Source organism: Euprymna scolopes, chromosome 16 (genome assembly GCF_053919585.1).
Source record: "Euprymna scolopes isolate OS-2025 chromosome 16, ASM5391958v1, whole genome shotgun sequence".
NCBI lineage: Eukaryota > Metazoa > Mollusca > Cephalopoda > Sepiida > Sepiolidae > Euprymna > Euprymna scolopes.
In genome coordinates, this window is record NC_136497.1 from 54643228 (window position 1) to 54662858 (window position 19631).

A 19631-nucleotide genomic window follows, 5' to 3' on the forward strand; every position below is an offset into this window, starting at 1 on the left:
ATGATCTGTTCAGTAGTTTAGGAGATTAAAAGTTAATCTCTTAAATGGTAAAGCTAAATAAATAAAATAAAATAACAAGGTGCCCATAGTACTTCTCAGGTAACTGAAAATGTATATTCCAAAAGTCATATTCATAGTTATCTGTTCATATTTCTTTTAAATAAATAAGTGCAAATATATACATATGCGCCTCCTAAATGGTAAAATAAATAAATAAAAAATAATCTGTCAATATTGCTCATATTTTTTACAATTTTCAGAAAATATATTCCAAAATGCATGTTGATCCATTGATTAATTTAAGATATGTTTTCTACTACTTCTGTCTAATCTAATAGGCGCTTTCACTTTGTGAGGGCATAATTGGCTGTCTCTTAAATTTCTCTTGTTTTTCGATAATATTTAAAATTTTTATTCTCATTATGTACTGAATATTTATTAAGGAAACCTTTATAAGATTTGTTCGTTATTTCATTCTAAACACATTTTATTTGTAGAGGATGTAAAAATTTTGCCTCTTGAATAAGTTATTCAAAAGTTTCTGTTTTGAAATGTTTAGATTTTTCATGAAATGGTTGCATAGTGGAAGGAGAAGAAATACAAATAAAAAGAGACAGAATAAGAGACATGTATATACCAATAGAAAGTGAAAAAAACTATTTATACTACTAATTACTAATATTGCTTGTCACTATATTGTTTTGTTTGTTTATACGTATGGAGAGATACAGAGACAGTAAGAGGCACATATACACCGATGGAGAGTGAATAGTATATGTTACAGAAAATGGTGCTCAATTCCCTAGATGTAACAGGTGCGTGCAATAATGCAGTAGGCCATTTGGAACGTGGTAGATGCTGAATTTAAATGTACTCAATACTTTAAATACAGATGGTATGTATTATATAATTTTACTTTGAATTATTTTATGTTGAATCAAACAGTGCATAATCACGTTGACATACCGGTTCCCACTTGATCACCGAAGTTAAGCAACGTTAAACTTGGTCAGTACTAAATGGGTGATCATTTGGGACTTCCAGGTGCTGTATGTGCTCTCTGCTTACCTCGGCATTGTTTCCAGGCATCTTGGACTTCTCCTTGCCACTGGACTCAAACAGTGCCGATTCAGGAGAGATGTGGTTGGTGATTGCGCAACCTTTGCCTCACAATTACACACGCAGCTGCCCCTACAGGGAGTATCCTTTGTCTTTCAAGACTGAACGGAGGCATCGAATCAAATGAATTGAACAGTGCGCAATACCCTAGATAGAATATATATGACAAAGAGTAGGAAAATAGAGATACTAGAGGGAAATAGAAGTACAGAAGATAAGGAGGAGACACAAGAGTAGATTTATTTGTATTTGTATTTCTGTTTTACTGTTTTATGTTTTAAATCAGATTTTAACAATTTTTATTACAAAAAACTTTATTTTTTCACCCAAGTAGAATACTGAAATAGAAAATAATTTCAACATGTTACGGGCATTCGAAGGAATATTTATTTAAAAACTTAAAACTTAAAAATTAAGTAATATATAATCTTTAAAAAATGAGATACAAATTAGAAATGCACTTCATGCAGGGCATGAAAATGATTAAACAAAACGTGTTTTTATAAATTTAAAAAATTAATGGTACAAGATTTAATTTGAAGTTCATCAATTTTCAAAGTGCACTATAAACTTTACAAAGTAAGGTATAAAGATGTAATTTAAATTTAATCTAAAAATTACCTTGGATTTATGTACATGATTTTTTTTTTTTGCACTCTTAAAAAATTTTACCTGAAAATTTTATATCTGTATCATTAATTCCTAAAAAATAGATACATTTAGTTTTTTCAAGTGCAACAAAATATACATAACATAAAATAAATTAAATGTAATTTATTTTTTATTTTTAACTAGCGAGGGGTACCCGGCGTTGCCCGTGTGTTTGTAGGCGTGTGTGGTGTTAAATAAAGAAAAAACCGGGGGGGGGGATCGAACCCGAAGCCCTGAGGCGAAGTTTGAAAATAAAATCGGCCAGCCAGAATGAGTTAGTGAAAGATGTTTGAAAGTCGTCGAGCGTGACGACGACGATGACGATGTAAGCATTGTTATAAGCGAAGTAAGAAAAGAAAACGTTTTAATTAAGCAGGGGGGGGGGGTAATCAAAACATCAAAAAAAAAAAACACAAAAAAATCTTAAAGTTTATAAACAAGCACTTCGAAAATTGATAAATTATAAATTGAATCTTGTACTTTAATTTTTTAAGTTTTGCTTAAAGATTTTAATGCCTTGCTAGAAATGCTTTTCTAACATATATATATATATATAAATATATCCATCTTGTCACAGAAGTTAGCGAGTAAAAAGAAACTGTTGGACAAATTCATTTTTAGCATTTAGAGGAATTGAGAAAGCAAATGGCAAAGATACAATACCTGAAAGCTCATCGTTCAAACTCCTCTGCTGAACGTTCACAGAAATCATGAATTGGAACAAATAAATCGAGGGCATTGCCAAGACTGCTGCAAAGAAGGTGAACTCTCTTTACCATGCTAGAAAATTACTCATGCTTGAGAGTATCCCGTACCTCTACAAAGCCACCATTCGCCCATGCATGGAGTATTGTTGCCACATTTTGGGCTGGTGCATCTGCTACTAGTATTTCTATCCTAGACAGGGTTCAAAAACGAGTTGCCAACCTAACAAGTCCTGCATTGTCAACCAAGCTCCAACCTCTGTCCCATCGACGAAATGTTGCATCCATATGCCTATTTTACAAGTATTTTAATGGAAGGTGCTCTTATACCCCCTGACTCGCCCGACAAGCAACAAAATCCCACCCCTACACTGTAGAGATCCGTAGATCCAGGAAAGCCTCCTACTCAAATAGTTTCTTCTCTTGAACTGCTAGACTTTGGAATTCCCTCCTAGGTCCTTGCTTCTCTGACTGTATTGAAGTTCAAGTGTAATGTAAACAACTATCTTGCTGCTCAGCTCCCAACTGAGTATACCTGCAAATTTTCTCTCAAATAGTAGCTCCTTGCACCCAAGTGGCACTGTACCTTGTTTGGGGGCGAAAAAACAATTAAAAAACCTATTTCCATAACTTTTCTTTTTTTTACTTTCTGCTTTGTATATTGATTCATAGGTTTTTCCATTTTTTCTTAAAAAACAACAAAAATTTCATTATTCTTTCACTCTCTCTCATTTTCCATTATTTCATATGAATAGTAATGCGAACACTGACGAAGAATAATTTTCGCTTTTATATATATATGAAGGGTATACACTCCTAAACAGATAACAAACAAGACTGACCGACTTTTCGGACTAGGATTAAAATGTAATACCCATATGACAATTTTTATTTCTTAAGCGTTCTAGTTGAAAATATATCGGACATTGTGTGCAGGGCCTGTTATTTTCATCCAGTTTGGTTCTGATTATTAAGTTGATTTTCATGTTTCAACCCCGAATCAAGTGAAAATTAAACTCAAAACATTTAGATATCTTAAATTGTACATATTGTAAATCGATTCATGTCATCTGGGGATGTTTTGAATAAATTAGGTCCATAGAGTGAATGTGGTATTGTGATGATTGTAACTAGTTATAGGAATAAACTAAGTGAACGACTCTCGACACCCTCTTTCCCTTCCCCCCATACCCATTCAAAATGCATATTTTATATAATCCCCCCCCTCCCACGTTTTTTTTGCTTTTGTGCTGAGTAAATGTGATATTGTGAAAACTGTTTCATCACAGATTTTAAAAAGCTTTTCGCACCTATTTGATAAATGGCCATATGGTATCTATTAGAAACTTCACACTTTAACATCAAAGATTTAACTTGCTTGACATTTTTTTTCTTGTGCTGGTTTGGTCTGATCACCACATCCTTTTAAATATTTCATGTTTTCTTATATTTTGTTAGGTAGCCGGAAAACTCGTACCGGAAAACTGGTTCATTTTTGCTGGGTAGGAAAACTGGTCCATTATTGAATAAATATCGACTGAAAACACATTTTATGTTCTTGAAGGAGATATTGTTTTTAAAGACGACTAAGCACCCTCATAAAATTTAAAAAAAATTATTTTTACTTGTTTATTCTTGTTTAAAAAAAATAAACTTGATCATGGAGTCACAAAGTTAAGACATGAAAAACGAAACCATATATTTATTTTAAAAAATACTTTAGTTTTAACACTTTTTTAAAACTTTTTTTTTGTTATTACGGAACAAAAAAAAATGAAAGAAAACACTTATGTATTATCAAAGAAAGCAGATATTTTATTCAGAAGAATTAATTTAGTTCAAACAATTCTTGTGTTATTACGAAACAAAAAAGAAAACACGGTAGTTATATATTTTTGGTATCGCGTTGAAATAATAACGTTATTATTTCGAAAGCCATTCCTAAAATGGGGAGCGGAGGGCGTTTTGTAACTATTCTGTGCCTCCACCTAAAAAAAACAAAAAAAAAAAAAAAACGTGAAACGTGAATTTAACCTGAAAAACTATTTAAAAATAGTGCAGTACCAAAAATACATAAGCACCGAAAACACTACTTGTATTATTTGATAATTTAAGAATCTTTTTTGTTGTTGTTTAAAAGTCATTTGGGGGGCGCTTCAGCAGTATGCAGACGGCGGCTATTGTTGGGGAGGGGCGACGATAACTCCAATTTCTTCTTGGGTTAAATAACACGGCAAGTAAGTAACAAACAAGATTTTTTCCAAACAGAAAAATATTTGAAAACCAAAACATTTATTGCATAAAAATGTATCAATATATAATTGTAAAAACATTGATTTAAAAGTCTGTGCAAAAAAATATAATTTTAAGAAAACAATTTTGTAATGAAAGCAACATTGGATTTTTATAAAGTAAAATAGCATTTTTTTTTTTTCAAGCAAATAAATAATTTAAATTAAACAGTTTTTTGAATTAAAGCAACTTTGAAGGGTCAACAACTAATTAATAATTTAAATGTTTTTGACCATGAAACGCCATCTAGCGTCTGTTTAGTGAAACGCACCAAGAAAAGATGGCCGCCGTCCACATACTGCATAAGTGCCTTTTGTTGTTTTGTGAACACAAGGTGTTAAAACTAAATTAATTTTTAAAAATAAGATATTTGTTTAATTTGATAATACAAGAAGTGTTTCTTTTTTTGTTTCGTAATAACACAAGAAGTGTTAAAAACCAAAGTAATGTTCGGTTCGTTACATAATCAACCGTATCCACTTCCGGTAGCTTCATTTTTTTCTGAGCAGTGACTTTGGACATTACCTAAAAATATACAAATTTATTTTCTTTCGAAGAGAGGGCGGGCTTGTTGTAAAACTACCTCAGTATTTTCTTTAATTTTCTATTTTTGAGCGATTAATGAGACTCCTAAGACGTGATCCTCTCAGGTCGGACATTTTTTGTTCAAAAGTAACACTCGACATTACTTGTTTTTTTTAACTAAAGAAACTCTGTAAAATAAGTTTAACCACTAAAAACTTACAAAGCAAGGTGGAAAACAAACACTTAGAAAAATCAATTTTATTTTTTAAAATAACAGTAAACAAGTAAAAATATTTAAAAAAAATATTATGGAATGTGTATTCTCTTTTAAAAACAATATCTCCTTCAATAACTGTCGAGTTTTCCGGGTACAAGTTTTCCTTAATTCATTTTGTCTGGTTTTCAATGAGGTTCAGTTGTGCATATAAATATAATGTAAACTGATCCCATTTCGGTACATTAAAACTTTTTAATCAATTAAGTAATTTTTACCACAAATTCTAAGGCGGATCAGCAGAATCATAAAATCAAATGTAATTGCTATATTTTTTGTATTGCCACCCATACTTAGGGTTAGTAGTAGGAAAGGAGCGTGGTTTTTATGACTTCTACAATATTATATATTAATACCATAGCGTGTGTTTTATTTATTTTGTGTGTCATGATTACATCTGAATGACTATTGTTTAATTATGGATTCCCATTTCTTATAAATAATTTTACCAAGAATTCTTCATAAGTTTTGGTTTCGGTTGAAATTATAGCTGATGGAACTTAAGTCATCTATTTTTTATAAATGATTCTAATAATAATTCTTCATAAGTTTTGGATTCGATTTCAGCTGATGGAACTCCAGTGATTCATTTTTAGATATATATTCAAGAATTCTTCATAAATTTTGGTTTCGGTGTCGATTATAGCTGAATGAACTCAAGCTGATGCACCCAAGTCATATGGATATATTTTTTTTTATTTTTGAAATCGCAACTTTATAATATATAAAAATCGATAGAACATTAACTCTATAATAATCTGTAAGAATAAAAATATATTTAAGCATACTTTACGACCTGGCTACGCCGGGTGTCACTGCGAGCTTAGATAAATACTTTTGCAGTTTTAACAAGGATTACAATAATATCAGAGCATCTTTATTTACATCATGAATACCAACATCAATATATTACATATGAATGAGTCCCCTGTGGAATTTCCACAGGTCCCACTAGTAGTTATTATTTGCATCTCGTTTTATTCTTTTTTTTTTTTACAGCAAATCAATTTAATAACCCACCAAATTTATATAATTAAAATGAAATTTAAACATTCATAAAACGAAGGCACAAAATAGTTAACGAAGCACAATTAAGTTAAAAAAGTTTTTCTAAATAGTAACATGATTTAGAAATTCGTTCGTAACAATGGGAGGGGGAGGCGTTGTTAATATTTTGTTCTTACATCGTTTTCTCATTTTACCTACCAATCATCGACTATTTTCAACTGTTTATGAAAACTTTCAAGTAGCATGTTGTACACTAACGAGGAACTAGTACAATTTGGCTTTGTTTAAAAGAAACCTTTTGTTGTCTTTCAATTTGCAATACAATACAAGGAAAACATTTGAGAAAAAATATACCCGGAAATTACCTGAGGGTTTTTGTAATCATTTGAAAATTTACAAAAAACAAAACAAAACAAAAAAAACTCAACAAATCTCTAATTAAATATTTATAAATATTAAACGAATCAGAATCAAGAATTGGATCGGAATCAGGAAAAATTTTGGAATCGTCCTATCACTAATATATATAATGTGTATGACAACTTATCAGGGCGGCTAGACAGGCAACTACCTCAGGCCAGGATCGAACCCAACTGCCCATTCAAGTCAAGGCTTCTCACCATTGCTGTGCATGTAATGAATTAACGATGTTTTGACATCGTCCAAATGCCTAAGCTTGATTTGTTTACACAAAGAGCATCACTTATTATGCTAATGGCAGTTTGTATATCACTTTCTAACATGCTCGACCCAAGATAGGGAGCATTATAGTCATCCACATATAGTACTGTTTTGCTGTATCACAGCTCATCAGGCAACTACCTCAAACCAGGATCGAAACCCGACCATCCAAACAACAGTCAAAGATTCTCACTGCATTCATTTTGCACATAACTCCATTTTACCCATGGAAACTCGAGAAATGCACGATTAAATATGTGTAAACACTCAATATGCAAAAATCAACATGGCTGACAGTTGCCATTTTGTTAACCAAAAAGCAGCCTTGATCTTGCGATCAAAAACTAAGGTGCAGTCAAAACGGAACGAATCAACGGGACTTTGGCGAATCTGTTTAGTTCGTATTTGCATTTATTCTACATAAAATATTTTTTTATTTTTAATTAAAACTTTACATAAGAATAAGTTGTTTAAAAGTTGCTTAAATTATTTGTCATTCTACAGTATTGGAAAAATTGATTTAAAATAAAAATTGCTTAAAACTTATTTATTTATTTATTCATTTATTTTTATATATATTTTTTTTTTGCATTTATTGCACGCAAGTAAAAAAAAAAAAAGTTGTTTAAATGAAATGCACGTGATGCAGCAAAGGATGTCACCGAATGTATTTCTGCCACTCGCTTTCTCCACAATCATAAAGATACGAACTAAGCAGATTCACCAAAAGCCCCATCGATTCGTTCTCATATCACCGCAAACCCTATTTAACGACATTACCGCATAAGTTTGTTCCTTTATTTATCTAAATCCAACCCTATCTCCGTCGGTTCGGGCCTTTGTCTCACTTGACACTGCGTTTTTGATGTAGCTACTAAATAAACATTAGTAATGGACTGGACGCAGGGAAACTTTGCTTCGATCCTCAATCATATCATTCTGAGTATTATCCCTAATTTCTTATCTCCCCACGAGAGTGGTTGTAATACATGGTTGCTTTTTTAACATGGAACGTACAAACGTGCATATATATATATATATATATATATATATATATATATATATATATATATATATATGTACACACATGCATATATATATATATATATATATATATATATATACACACACACACACACACACACACAAATACATAAAGAGGTCAGGCTCATTACCGGGGGGGTCCCGATTTCGAATCTTGCTAGAATCAGCCACTGATGAGTCGTAGACGACGAAACACGTGTCAGTGAATAATTATATTTTAGAAACAATATATCTATAAAAGTGAAAGTGTCTGTCTGTCCGTCTGTCTGTGTGTCTACATTTCCCTACACAATAACTCTGTCAATTTTCAGTCTACAGACTCGAAATTTGATATAGGGTACTGAGATTTGCGAAAATCTTTGTAATCCGTTTTCGGCCAGAAATTGGCTGTTAAGGGGTCAAAGTTCAACTCCTCTGCCAATTTTGGGTCTAAACACTTGAAATTTTAGATATAGGTTCTTTGGACATGGATCTAACTTAATATGATTTGAGCCAACAACAATAAATGTTAAGGGGTCAAAGTAAAAAATAAAATTGACCTCTATGGTCTCTACCAAATTACTCAGACAATTTCTGGTCTAAACATTTGAAATTTTACATAAAGGGTATTCAGAGATAGGGCAAGCTTTTTAATCGGTTTGAGTCGAAAATTTGAGTTACGAATATATAAATGTGTGTATGTATGTTTGCATGTCTGCCTAAAACTGTCGACAGAGGCGACGGATTTTCACAAGATCAGTATCGTTTTGAAGCTCGACCCTTCAAAAAATTGGTTAAAAACATTAATTTCTTCACCCTCAACTGGGCACTTTCACCGATATTTTCAAAAGTCATCCCCTCTTTTCGATTGGCTTGCCTTAATTAAAATCTACGTCACTTCCGGTTTGGCGGTGGTCGTAACAGAAAAGACATCAGGTTTTTTTCCCATTCTTTTCCTCCTTCGCAGTACAGGTTCGAGCCTGCCTTCCTACTACCACTTTTTTTTTTTTTTGCTCAATACACATCTCCAAACACTCAGGCAACGCCGGGAACCCATGCTAGTATATATATATATATATATATATATATATATATATATATATATATATATATATATATATATATATACACACGTGCACATGCGCAAACGCACATATATATATATACACACACACACATGCGTATATGTATATATATATCCACACACATGCATATATATATTTACACAAACGCATATATATATATATATATATATATATATATATATATATATATATACACACACACACAAACGAATACATATACACAAACCCATATATACTTTGTAAACACTGTTTTTTAAAAAATAATATTTCTATTATTTTTTAAACGACTTTCATATGGAAGTATATTCCATAAAAAAAATAAACAACCCACTTTAAAAAGAGAAATTACGAGTTTTTTAATATTTTATTCGCAGTTTCGTGTTAGGGGTGTCAAAAATTCCCCCCAAATTCTGATCTATAATTGTTTTCCCCTCCTAACTATATCCGGGGGTTCATACGTAAACGCCCCCAAAAAGTAGAAAATAAATTAACTTTTATACGAAATAATTCCTCATGTAATAATGTTTAAGATAAACATTTTAATGCCTTCTTTTTCTTATATAAACCCACAAACCCTATGTAGCGACATTACCAATTATGCTGTTTTTATTTTTCAAGAGTTCAAGTATTTTTTCTCTCCATGAGAAATGAAGGAAAATTGAAACAAAAATAAACTGTAATGTACCATGTTCTCATTTTTTAAAACCCAAACAAGGCACATTGCAATAAGACGTAAGTTACTATGAATTATAGGGCCATATTTATAGGGCATTCGAAGGAGTTGTGCAACGAGATGTCTGTTCAGTGTTGTTGTTGTTCATACTGCATTTAAACTTCTGTATGTTAGCACAGTCGTGGAAGCAGAGCGTGAATTTCGCATTTCTTTATTCAATTATTTTGGAAAGAAAAGCAATGTTTTTTTATTTATTTTTTTTTTATAGAATCGCTCTCGTTGCCAATTAAGGGTTTTTATTTTAAGGGTTAAGATTAGAAATCATTCTTAGAGCACTACAAAAGCTCACACACGATCGGGGATAATTCTATAAAATTACTGAAAAAAGGATTTACGCGGGATGGGGGGGGTCTTTGGTCTGTCATGTTGGTTAATCAAAATCATTGAATATAATAAAGGTTCGATGGAAAAAAAAAAGTACTATTTATTATTTGTTTAAGAGAAAAAAAAACCGAAACAATCCATTTTTATATTTTTGCTGTAAAGATTTTTTAAAGGCTTTAAAATCACTTTCGGGTGTTACTATGCAAACATTCCACAACACCAATTAAAAAAATTTCAATCAGTTGTCATGATTTTTTTTTTTCATGTTCTGTTTTTGCCTGTAGCTGTGCGAAATTAGAAAGTTATATTCAAGCATTTTAAACCGTGAATTCCAAATTAATTTATGGCGACCTAAAAAAAAGGTCAGTATTTTAGTTTCATTTTCGCCCCTAAACAAAACTAAAAATATTTCGACCGCGCCAGTATGAATGAGCAAACTAAACGACATTATCGATATATTCTACCGCCTTTTCCTACCCTTCCTCACAAATAATTATTACTTTGCTAAACGATCGTGAAAGGAAAGGGTGGGCAGGTGTTCGTGATAATGTCAGATAAAAATATAAATAAATGAATCCTCCCACATATTCTTGTAGCGAGATTGAACTTGAACTTGCCAATTGTTTGTGTTTGCTTTCTTATTCTCTTTCGGTTCTTTGACACAATAGTGTCGCTATCGAAAATATCAATGCGAAAAAGACATTATCACGTAGACGGAATAGTTCTGGTTAAATCATTGAAGTTAAGCAACGTTGAACCGTAACATTAGGCGATTGTTTTTGCGAATAATCAGGTACTGTTGGTTAGTGGAAGGACGAACACGAACACGAACACACACACACACACACACACACACACACACACACACACACACACACACACACACACCCGTCATCACCTTTGACCGGGATATACATGCGATTAACGATATCTTGTGGGTTTAATATTCCCTAGAAACTTCCTCTTTTGCCCAGGGTCGATGCCGTACCAATTACTATTCTCAACGGAGGAATTCATGGATTTTTTTTTTCTTCTGCATCAAAGCCAACGGTCTAGTCCGTTTTTTAAAATGGCCCTTTCCATGTAGACTGCGGTATATTGCTGGTCATGTGCAGTTCTAGGAATCGTTTTATATTCAATGTATTTGCTGAACTGACCCCCTTCCCATTCTAAAATGTAAAATATTATTGGTTTTAATTTGAAAATTTTAGGAAACAGTAATGCTGTATAATTTTTTTTATTAAATGAAAACTCATTTATTTATTTATTTTGTGCTTGTTAAGATAGCGTTCCTATTTACAATGCCTCCCCGCGAAGGCAGAGTTAGACACTAGGGTCGTTTTTTAATGTGGAGAAAAGGAACAAAGTCTCAGTCGTGAAGGATTTCTCCTCCACTGAGAGAGAACAAGAAATTGAAGTGTAGCATCTGCAGAACAGATACTACACTTTGAGATATTAAATTTTTTATTCACAGGAAAAAAATCAAAATTGGGAAGATGAACAAAAAATTTAGGCACTTGGCCAGAAGATAGTCGACAGATCGATTTGTAAATATGTCATTTTAAGCACAAACAACTACTTAACTAATTTTTAGGTCGAAAATAGTAATATGTTAAAAAATTACGAATATTCATTGAGTAGAACAACTGGTATTGTTTTTCATTTTGAAAAAGTCTATCGTTATAAGGCTAAAATGTGGGTCGCCACATAAGTGGCGAAAAGGGAGATAAGTATGTCCCCTGTATTCGCAATTTTCAAGATGTTCACATCTAGAGTTTCCCCCAATGTTCCGTAAAAATTACTTTTAACTATACGTTTAACTATCAATTCTTCAAAGCATTTCTTATTTAATGGTTGGGCTCACTTAATAAAAAACTTATTAATTATTTTTTTCAATGATTTAAAACTAGTGCTTTTCCTAAAAATAATGAAAATTTATATAAAATAAAATACCCATCAAATGTGCTTGAAAGCCAAATCACAACACAATATTACGAAAATAAACAAATATTTTACTTGCTTCAGATTTATAATTTAAATATATTTTGGAGTCAAACTCCATCCTCAGTATGTTTTTACAACATGGCACGAAAGAAGAAGAAAAAAAGAAAACAACATACTGAAGATGAAGTTTGACTCTGAAATAAATTTAAATTATAAATTTCAAGCAAGCAAAATATTTGTTTATTTTTCTAATATTGCGTTGTGATTTAGCTTTTAAGCGCACTTGATTCAAATTAAATCAACATTTCTATAATGGAATGCATACCCTTGACGAAAATATATCTATTTTTGCTGATCTGAAAGAATAATTATTATTAACATACTCAACGAATTTCACACTTCAAAACACAATTAATAAAAAATTAAACACATTCAAAATTTGGATTTTCAACCTTAAAATCTGATACGTGCATAGTTGTTTTTTTTTTCTTTTTTTGTTGGAGTCTCTCTTTTAAAATCTACCAAAAATCAATTATTTAATCAATACGAAATTTTCACCGATTATTAAGTGAAGAATGAACTTTATAATGGTGTACTTTTTTTTTCATAATCAATATTTATAATATATATATATATATATATATATATATATATATATATATGAAATTTATTTATACAAACATTGATGGCTACATATGTGCATACATGTTTCTGTAATCACCCGTGTTGGGGGATTACGTCTTCAGGCCAAGAATTATCGTCGAGAACTGATATTTCAAACAAAAACATTTTCTTATTTCGTTTACAAAGTTAGAATATTACATGGGTAGGGGTTATAAGCGGGGCGGGGTAGGACAAGTGAGGTCTTTTAAGATAATAAACATCTTTTTTATTTCCCCATTTTTTTATATTCCCTTTTTTTTAAAGTTCCTATCCCATCTTTTGGTTTTTATGGCACAAGGTACTTGAGAATGTAGCATTTTTGTCTTGCGGTCTGTAAATTAAAGACATTTACATGGGCATTAAGTACTGACCGGTGCCGTTCAATGCATACACACACACACACACACACACACACACACACATATCTATACTCAAGAGTGTTATATTTTACTCACACACACGCACTGGAAACAGGCCATAACTATATCGACACAGGAATAAAATTAAAATTCAAAATTAAAATAAATAAATAAATAAAACAAAATAAAATAAAAATAAACAAAAACAAAATAAAAAAACGAACAAACAAACCAAAAACAAAAATAAAACGACGAAAGTTATCAAACTCCTCACGCATACATATATATATATATATATATATATAAATACACGTATATATACCCACACCTTGATACAACCGCGCCTATATACACATACATACACACATATACACATACATAGACATATAATGCTCATATACAGTTATAATATGTTTACATCTCTACCTACATACACAGTTATATCAATGCATGGACGTTCAAACACAGATATCCATGTACACACCTGGATACCATACATCATGACTGTTGCTATATCAAAACTAATATTAATCCCGTTAACAATCCTAGTAATAATAATTCTTATAATATTGATCATACTAATGACACCACCAATACAATTAATAATAAGACTGTCGATTGGGAACACCAAAACCTGTGGACCCCAACCGGACAGACGTCCCAACAAAATACAGATATACATACATACATATATATATACACACACATATACATACATATGCACATAAGAAACATATATATTTATAAAAAGAAACATATATATATAAAACACACACACACACACGTGCACACCAGTATACACACTCCAGTCACCACGTGCGTATATATACATACACAACATACATGTATATATAACCAGACACCCATACATTTTTGTAATATACATTATTACAATCAGCGTATACGAGACAACCTATTTTGATAGTTCAGATAAATATATATATATATATATATATATATATAAATATATATATACATATAGATTTATATACACACACATATACACACACATGCATACAGATACATACATAAATACACTTATACATACATATTTACACAAAATACATACATACATACATATATATATATATATATATATATATATATATATATATATATATATATGTACACTGTCACCAAATGATACATCCAAAATAGAAATAGAAATGAACTCATTCACTACATAATTCTCCTTTCTATCCAACCCGACACGCAAAGTTATATTACCCACCCCCACCCGCTTGTTATTTTTTCATAAGTTGTACGTTTTTTGTACTACGTAAAAATTTATAGTGAATTCAGCTTGAAGTCCATAGGTCTATCCCCATATTTAGTAAGCACTCTTTCGAGAGTTACAGATATACATACGGTATATAACGATATAACAATAATATATAACATATGACAAAAAATCAAAGTATTTAGGTTATATAAACGGAGTATAAAGGCTTATATATTGTGGTAATTACCTTCATCTTTATTCATTCCTCCTATTTCTTTAATTTCTGTTCTTCTCTTTCAGTTTTCACTCTTACTTTTTTTTTTATCTATTTATCTATTTATGCATTATTATTTATTTATTTCATTTATTCTACTTTATTTCATTCGTTCACTTATTTATTTTTATTTATTTTTTTTTATCTTTCTTTCCCTTTATGCTTTCTTTCTTTATTTATTTTTTTCAACCGACGTATATATACATACAGATCATAAACACATACATGTCCACACCCAAACATATCCACATGCATACATTATTACGAGGTTCACCTAAACAATCTATTACTCGCTTGGTTCAAATATACTTTCATACAGGTATTTATTTAGGTTGGTAATATTATAACTGCTTGAGAAAGTAGAATATTAAGCGACTCATGTAATCCGTAGGGGTATGATCATAGATACGATCTCTTTTTTTGGGGGGAGGGGGGTTACTGGATGGGGGATAGTTATACTCATAGTTGTTCTGATTTTCTAATTTAGAGTTCTTTAAGTGCATGCATTCTAAAATGTTTGCAGGATATAGCAGTTTCTTGTTTAATATTTAGCAGTTTATCCCTATCTTTAAACCTAGTTATTTCAAGTTTATTGCCTACAATCCCTCCTCCTTTATTTGTGTGTACAAATATGCTTAAAATAATCAGCCGAAACTGAACAAAATGTATTGTAGGAAGGGTGAGGATTGTAGATAAAACAAACAAGCAAAATAAAAAACTAAAAAACTGCGCACGTATCAGATTTTAAGGTTGAAAATCCAAATTTGGAATGTGTTTAATTTTTCATCTTTTGTGTTTTGAAGTGTGAAATTCATTGAATATGTTAATAATTATCATTCAGATTAGCAAAAAATTATATATTTTCATTATTTTTGCAAAAAGCACTACTTTTAAATCTTAGAAAAATAAATTAATAATTTTCTTTTAGTGAGCCCAATATTGCTAATATACCATTAAATAGGAAATGCTTTGAAGAATTGATACCAAAAAGAAAAAAAAAAGAATAAATGACTGCGCATTTTGTTAAAAATATGATAATTTCCTTTGACAATTTTTTGTTGATTGATCTATGGTGGACCAAGGGTGATACTAGATGCAGAAGTTGTTTACAATACATACGCCACCTAACATTCCCCAAATGATCACCTATCTGGTAATGGCCAGCCTCATTGTTGCTTAACTTCAGGGGTTATGTAGGTAACAAATATATATATATATATATATATATATGAGCAAACAGTTAATAAAATATGTTAAAAACACTTTGAGTTAAAAACATATTTAATCTGAAAAGGAAACACTAGATAGATGGATAGTCCTTAATCTGCGGAGTTTCGAAGAAATACTTTCCTTCTCATCAGAGGGTAGGAATTAGCAAAATGCGGGATCGGATTTTGCATGCAGAAGTATTTGATGAAACAACAAGTAAGTCAAAGATCTTACTTTAAAACCAAAAAAGTGAAGCAGAGGGAATATGGTGAAGAAAAAGGTGATTACACATGAATGGATAGTCTGGTGGAAGATAAAAAATCCAGTGACAGTAAAATCCAAATGTATAACTTCAAGAAAGTTAAAAGAATTTCCATTTGTACAAGTAAAATCCAAGGAAATCTCGTAATTGGAAGAAGATGGTCCATAATCCAAAGGCAGAAATCCATGGAATAATTCACAAAAATGTGTACAAGGAATAAAGAAAAGATTCCAATAATATTAATAAAAGAAAAATAAGATATGCTTTTCACTCTATTTCCGAGACATAAATATAAATAAGAAAGATTAGGGAAGAGAAAGAGGAGAGAGAAAAAAAAGGAGAGAGAGAAAAAAAAATAATGATAAAGTTAAATATAAAATAAAGGGAAACAAATGTCAAAATGACCCAGACAGGAAATGTTAAAGGCGCGAAAAAAATATATAGGGCAAAATAATATAGGTCAACTGAAATGTACAGGTCATCACTTAAAAAAATGTCAGCAAGAATTGTTAAAAGACACTAAATGGAAAATAAATAAAAAAATAATTTCATAAATATTAATTCTTTAATATTTATAATATACTTTAATTTTACCATCTTGGATCATTTTGGTAAATTTAATTGTAATTTTTATTATATATATATAAAATAAAAATTACAATTAAATTTACCACCAAAATGATCCAAGATGGTAAAATTAAAGTATATTATAAATATTAAAGAATTAATATTTATAAAATTATCTCAGCCAGATGTAAAAGCTCGATAAAACCAAATAGGAAATAGAGCTTATGATATTTATTTATGTCTCGGAAGTAGAGTGAAAAGCATATCTTATTTTTCTTTTATTAATATTATTGGAATCTTTTCTTTATTCCTTGTACACATTTTTGTGAATTATTCCATGGATTTCTGCCTTTGGATTATTATGGACCATCTTCTTCCAATTACGGGATTTCCTGGGATTTTACTTGTACAAATGGAAATTCTTTTAACTTTCTTGAAGTTTTGCATTTGGATTTTACCATCACTGGATTTTTTATTTTCCACCAGACTATCCATTCATGTGTAATCAACTTTTTCTTCACTATATTCCCTCTGCTTCACTTTTTTTTTGTTTTCAAGTAAGATCTTTAACTAACTTGTTGTTTCATCAAATACTTATTGTAATTGCAAGTATATATATATATATTGAGTTGAGCATATTGAGAAGTGAAAAACGAATTACCATTAGCATATAAGCGACGCTCTTTGTGTAAACAAATCGAGCAGAGGTATTTCGGACGATATCAAAACATCGTTAAACTCACTACTCGTTCAAGCAGCCGCCAATAGCGTAATGGTTAGAAGCCTTGACTGCCGTATAAACGGTCGGGTTTCAATCCTGGCTTGAGGTAGTTGCCTGTCTAGCCGCACTGATGAGCTGTGAAACAGCGAAACAGTACTGTATGTGGATGACTATAGTGCTCCTCACCTTGAGTTGAGCATATTGAGAAGTGAAAAACGAATTACCATTAGCATATAAGCGACGCTCTTTGTGTAAACAAATCGAGCAGAGGTATTTCGGACGATATCAAAACATCGTTAAACTCACTACTCGTTCAAGCAGCCGCCAATAGCGTAATGGTTAGAAGCCTTGACTGCCGTATAAACGGTCGGGTTTCAATCCTGGCTTGAGGTAGTTGCCTGTCTAGCCGCACTGATGAGCTGTGAAACAGCGAAACAGTACTGTATGTGGATGACTATATATATATATATATATATATATATGAATATATTGTAATTGCAAGTATGTATATATATGCACATATATATTGTAATTACAAGTCTCTCTCTCTCCATATATATATATATATATATATATATATATATATATATATATATATATATTGTAATTGAAAGTATATATATATATATATATATATTGTAATTGAAAGTATATATATATATATATATATTGTAATTGAAAGTATATATATATATATATATTGTAATTGAAAGTATATATATATATATATATATATATATATATATATATATATATATTGTAATTGCAAGTCTCTCTCTCCATATATATATATATATATATATATATATATATATATAAATATTGTAATTGGAAGTATATATATATATATATATATATATATATATATATATATATATATATTGTAATTTTAAGTATCTGTCTCTCTCCATATATATACATATTGTAATTGAAAGTATATATATATATATTGTAATTGAAAGTATATATGTATATATATATATATATATATATATATATATTGTAATTGAAAGTATATATGTATATATATATATATATATATATATATTGTAATTGAAAGTATATATATATATATATATATATATATATATATATATATATTGTAATTGAAAGTATATGTATATTGTACCTATTTACTATGCCTCCCCACGGGACAAAGTTAGACATCAGGGTCGTTTTTTAACGTGGAGAAAAGGTACAAAAATAAAAATCATCTCGGTCGTCAAGGGTTTCTCCTCCACCGAAAGAGAACAAAAAATAGAAGTGCAGCATGTGAAGAACAGATACTACACTCTGATCTCGTGATTGAAAGTATATATGTATATATATATTGTAATTGAAATATGTATATGGATATTGTAATTGAAATATATATATGAATATGGATATTGTAATTGAAATATATATATGTATATTGTAATTGAAAGTATATATATATATATGTATATTGTAATTGAAAGTATATATATATATATGTATATATATATTGGAATTGAAAGTATATATATGTATATATATATTGTAATTGAAAGTATATATATATGTATATATATATTGTAATTGAAAGTATATATATATGTATATATATATTGTAATTGAAAGTATATATATATGTATATATATATATTGTAATTGAAAGTATATAAGTATATATATATTATGTAATTGAAAGTATATATGTATATATTGTAATTGTAAAGTATATATGTATATATATTGTAATTAAAAGTATATATGTATATATATATTGTAATTGAAAGTATATATGTATATATATATTGTAATTGAAAGTATATATGTATATATACATTGTAATTGAAAGTATATATGTATATATAGTAATTGAAAGTATATATGTATATATATATATTGTAATTGGAAGTATATATGTATATATATATTGTAATTGAAAGTATATATGTATATATATATTGTAATTGAAAGTATATATGTATATATATATTGTAATTGAAAGTATATATATATTGTAA

At 30.0% G+C, this 19631-nt stretch overlaps 1 protein-coding gene across 1 annotated transcript in view; it reads left to right on the plus strand.

Annotated features, from left to right (window-relative positions):
- The first annotated feature begins 758 nt into the window (after positions 1-758).
- LOC145295965 (chitinase domain-containing protein 1-like) overlaps positions 759-19631 on the plus strand; it is a 156149-nt gene continuing 137276 nt past the window's right edge. Inside the window, exon 1 of the mRNA XM_080141878.1 lies at positions 759-895. Coding sequence (XP_079998004.1) covers positions 893-895 — 3 coding nt within the window. The 5' untranslated portion in view covers positions 759-892. The remainder of the gene's footprint in view (positions 896-19631) is intronic.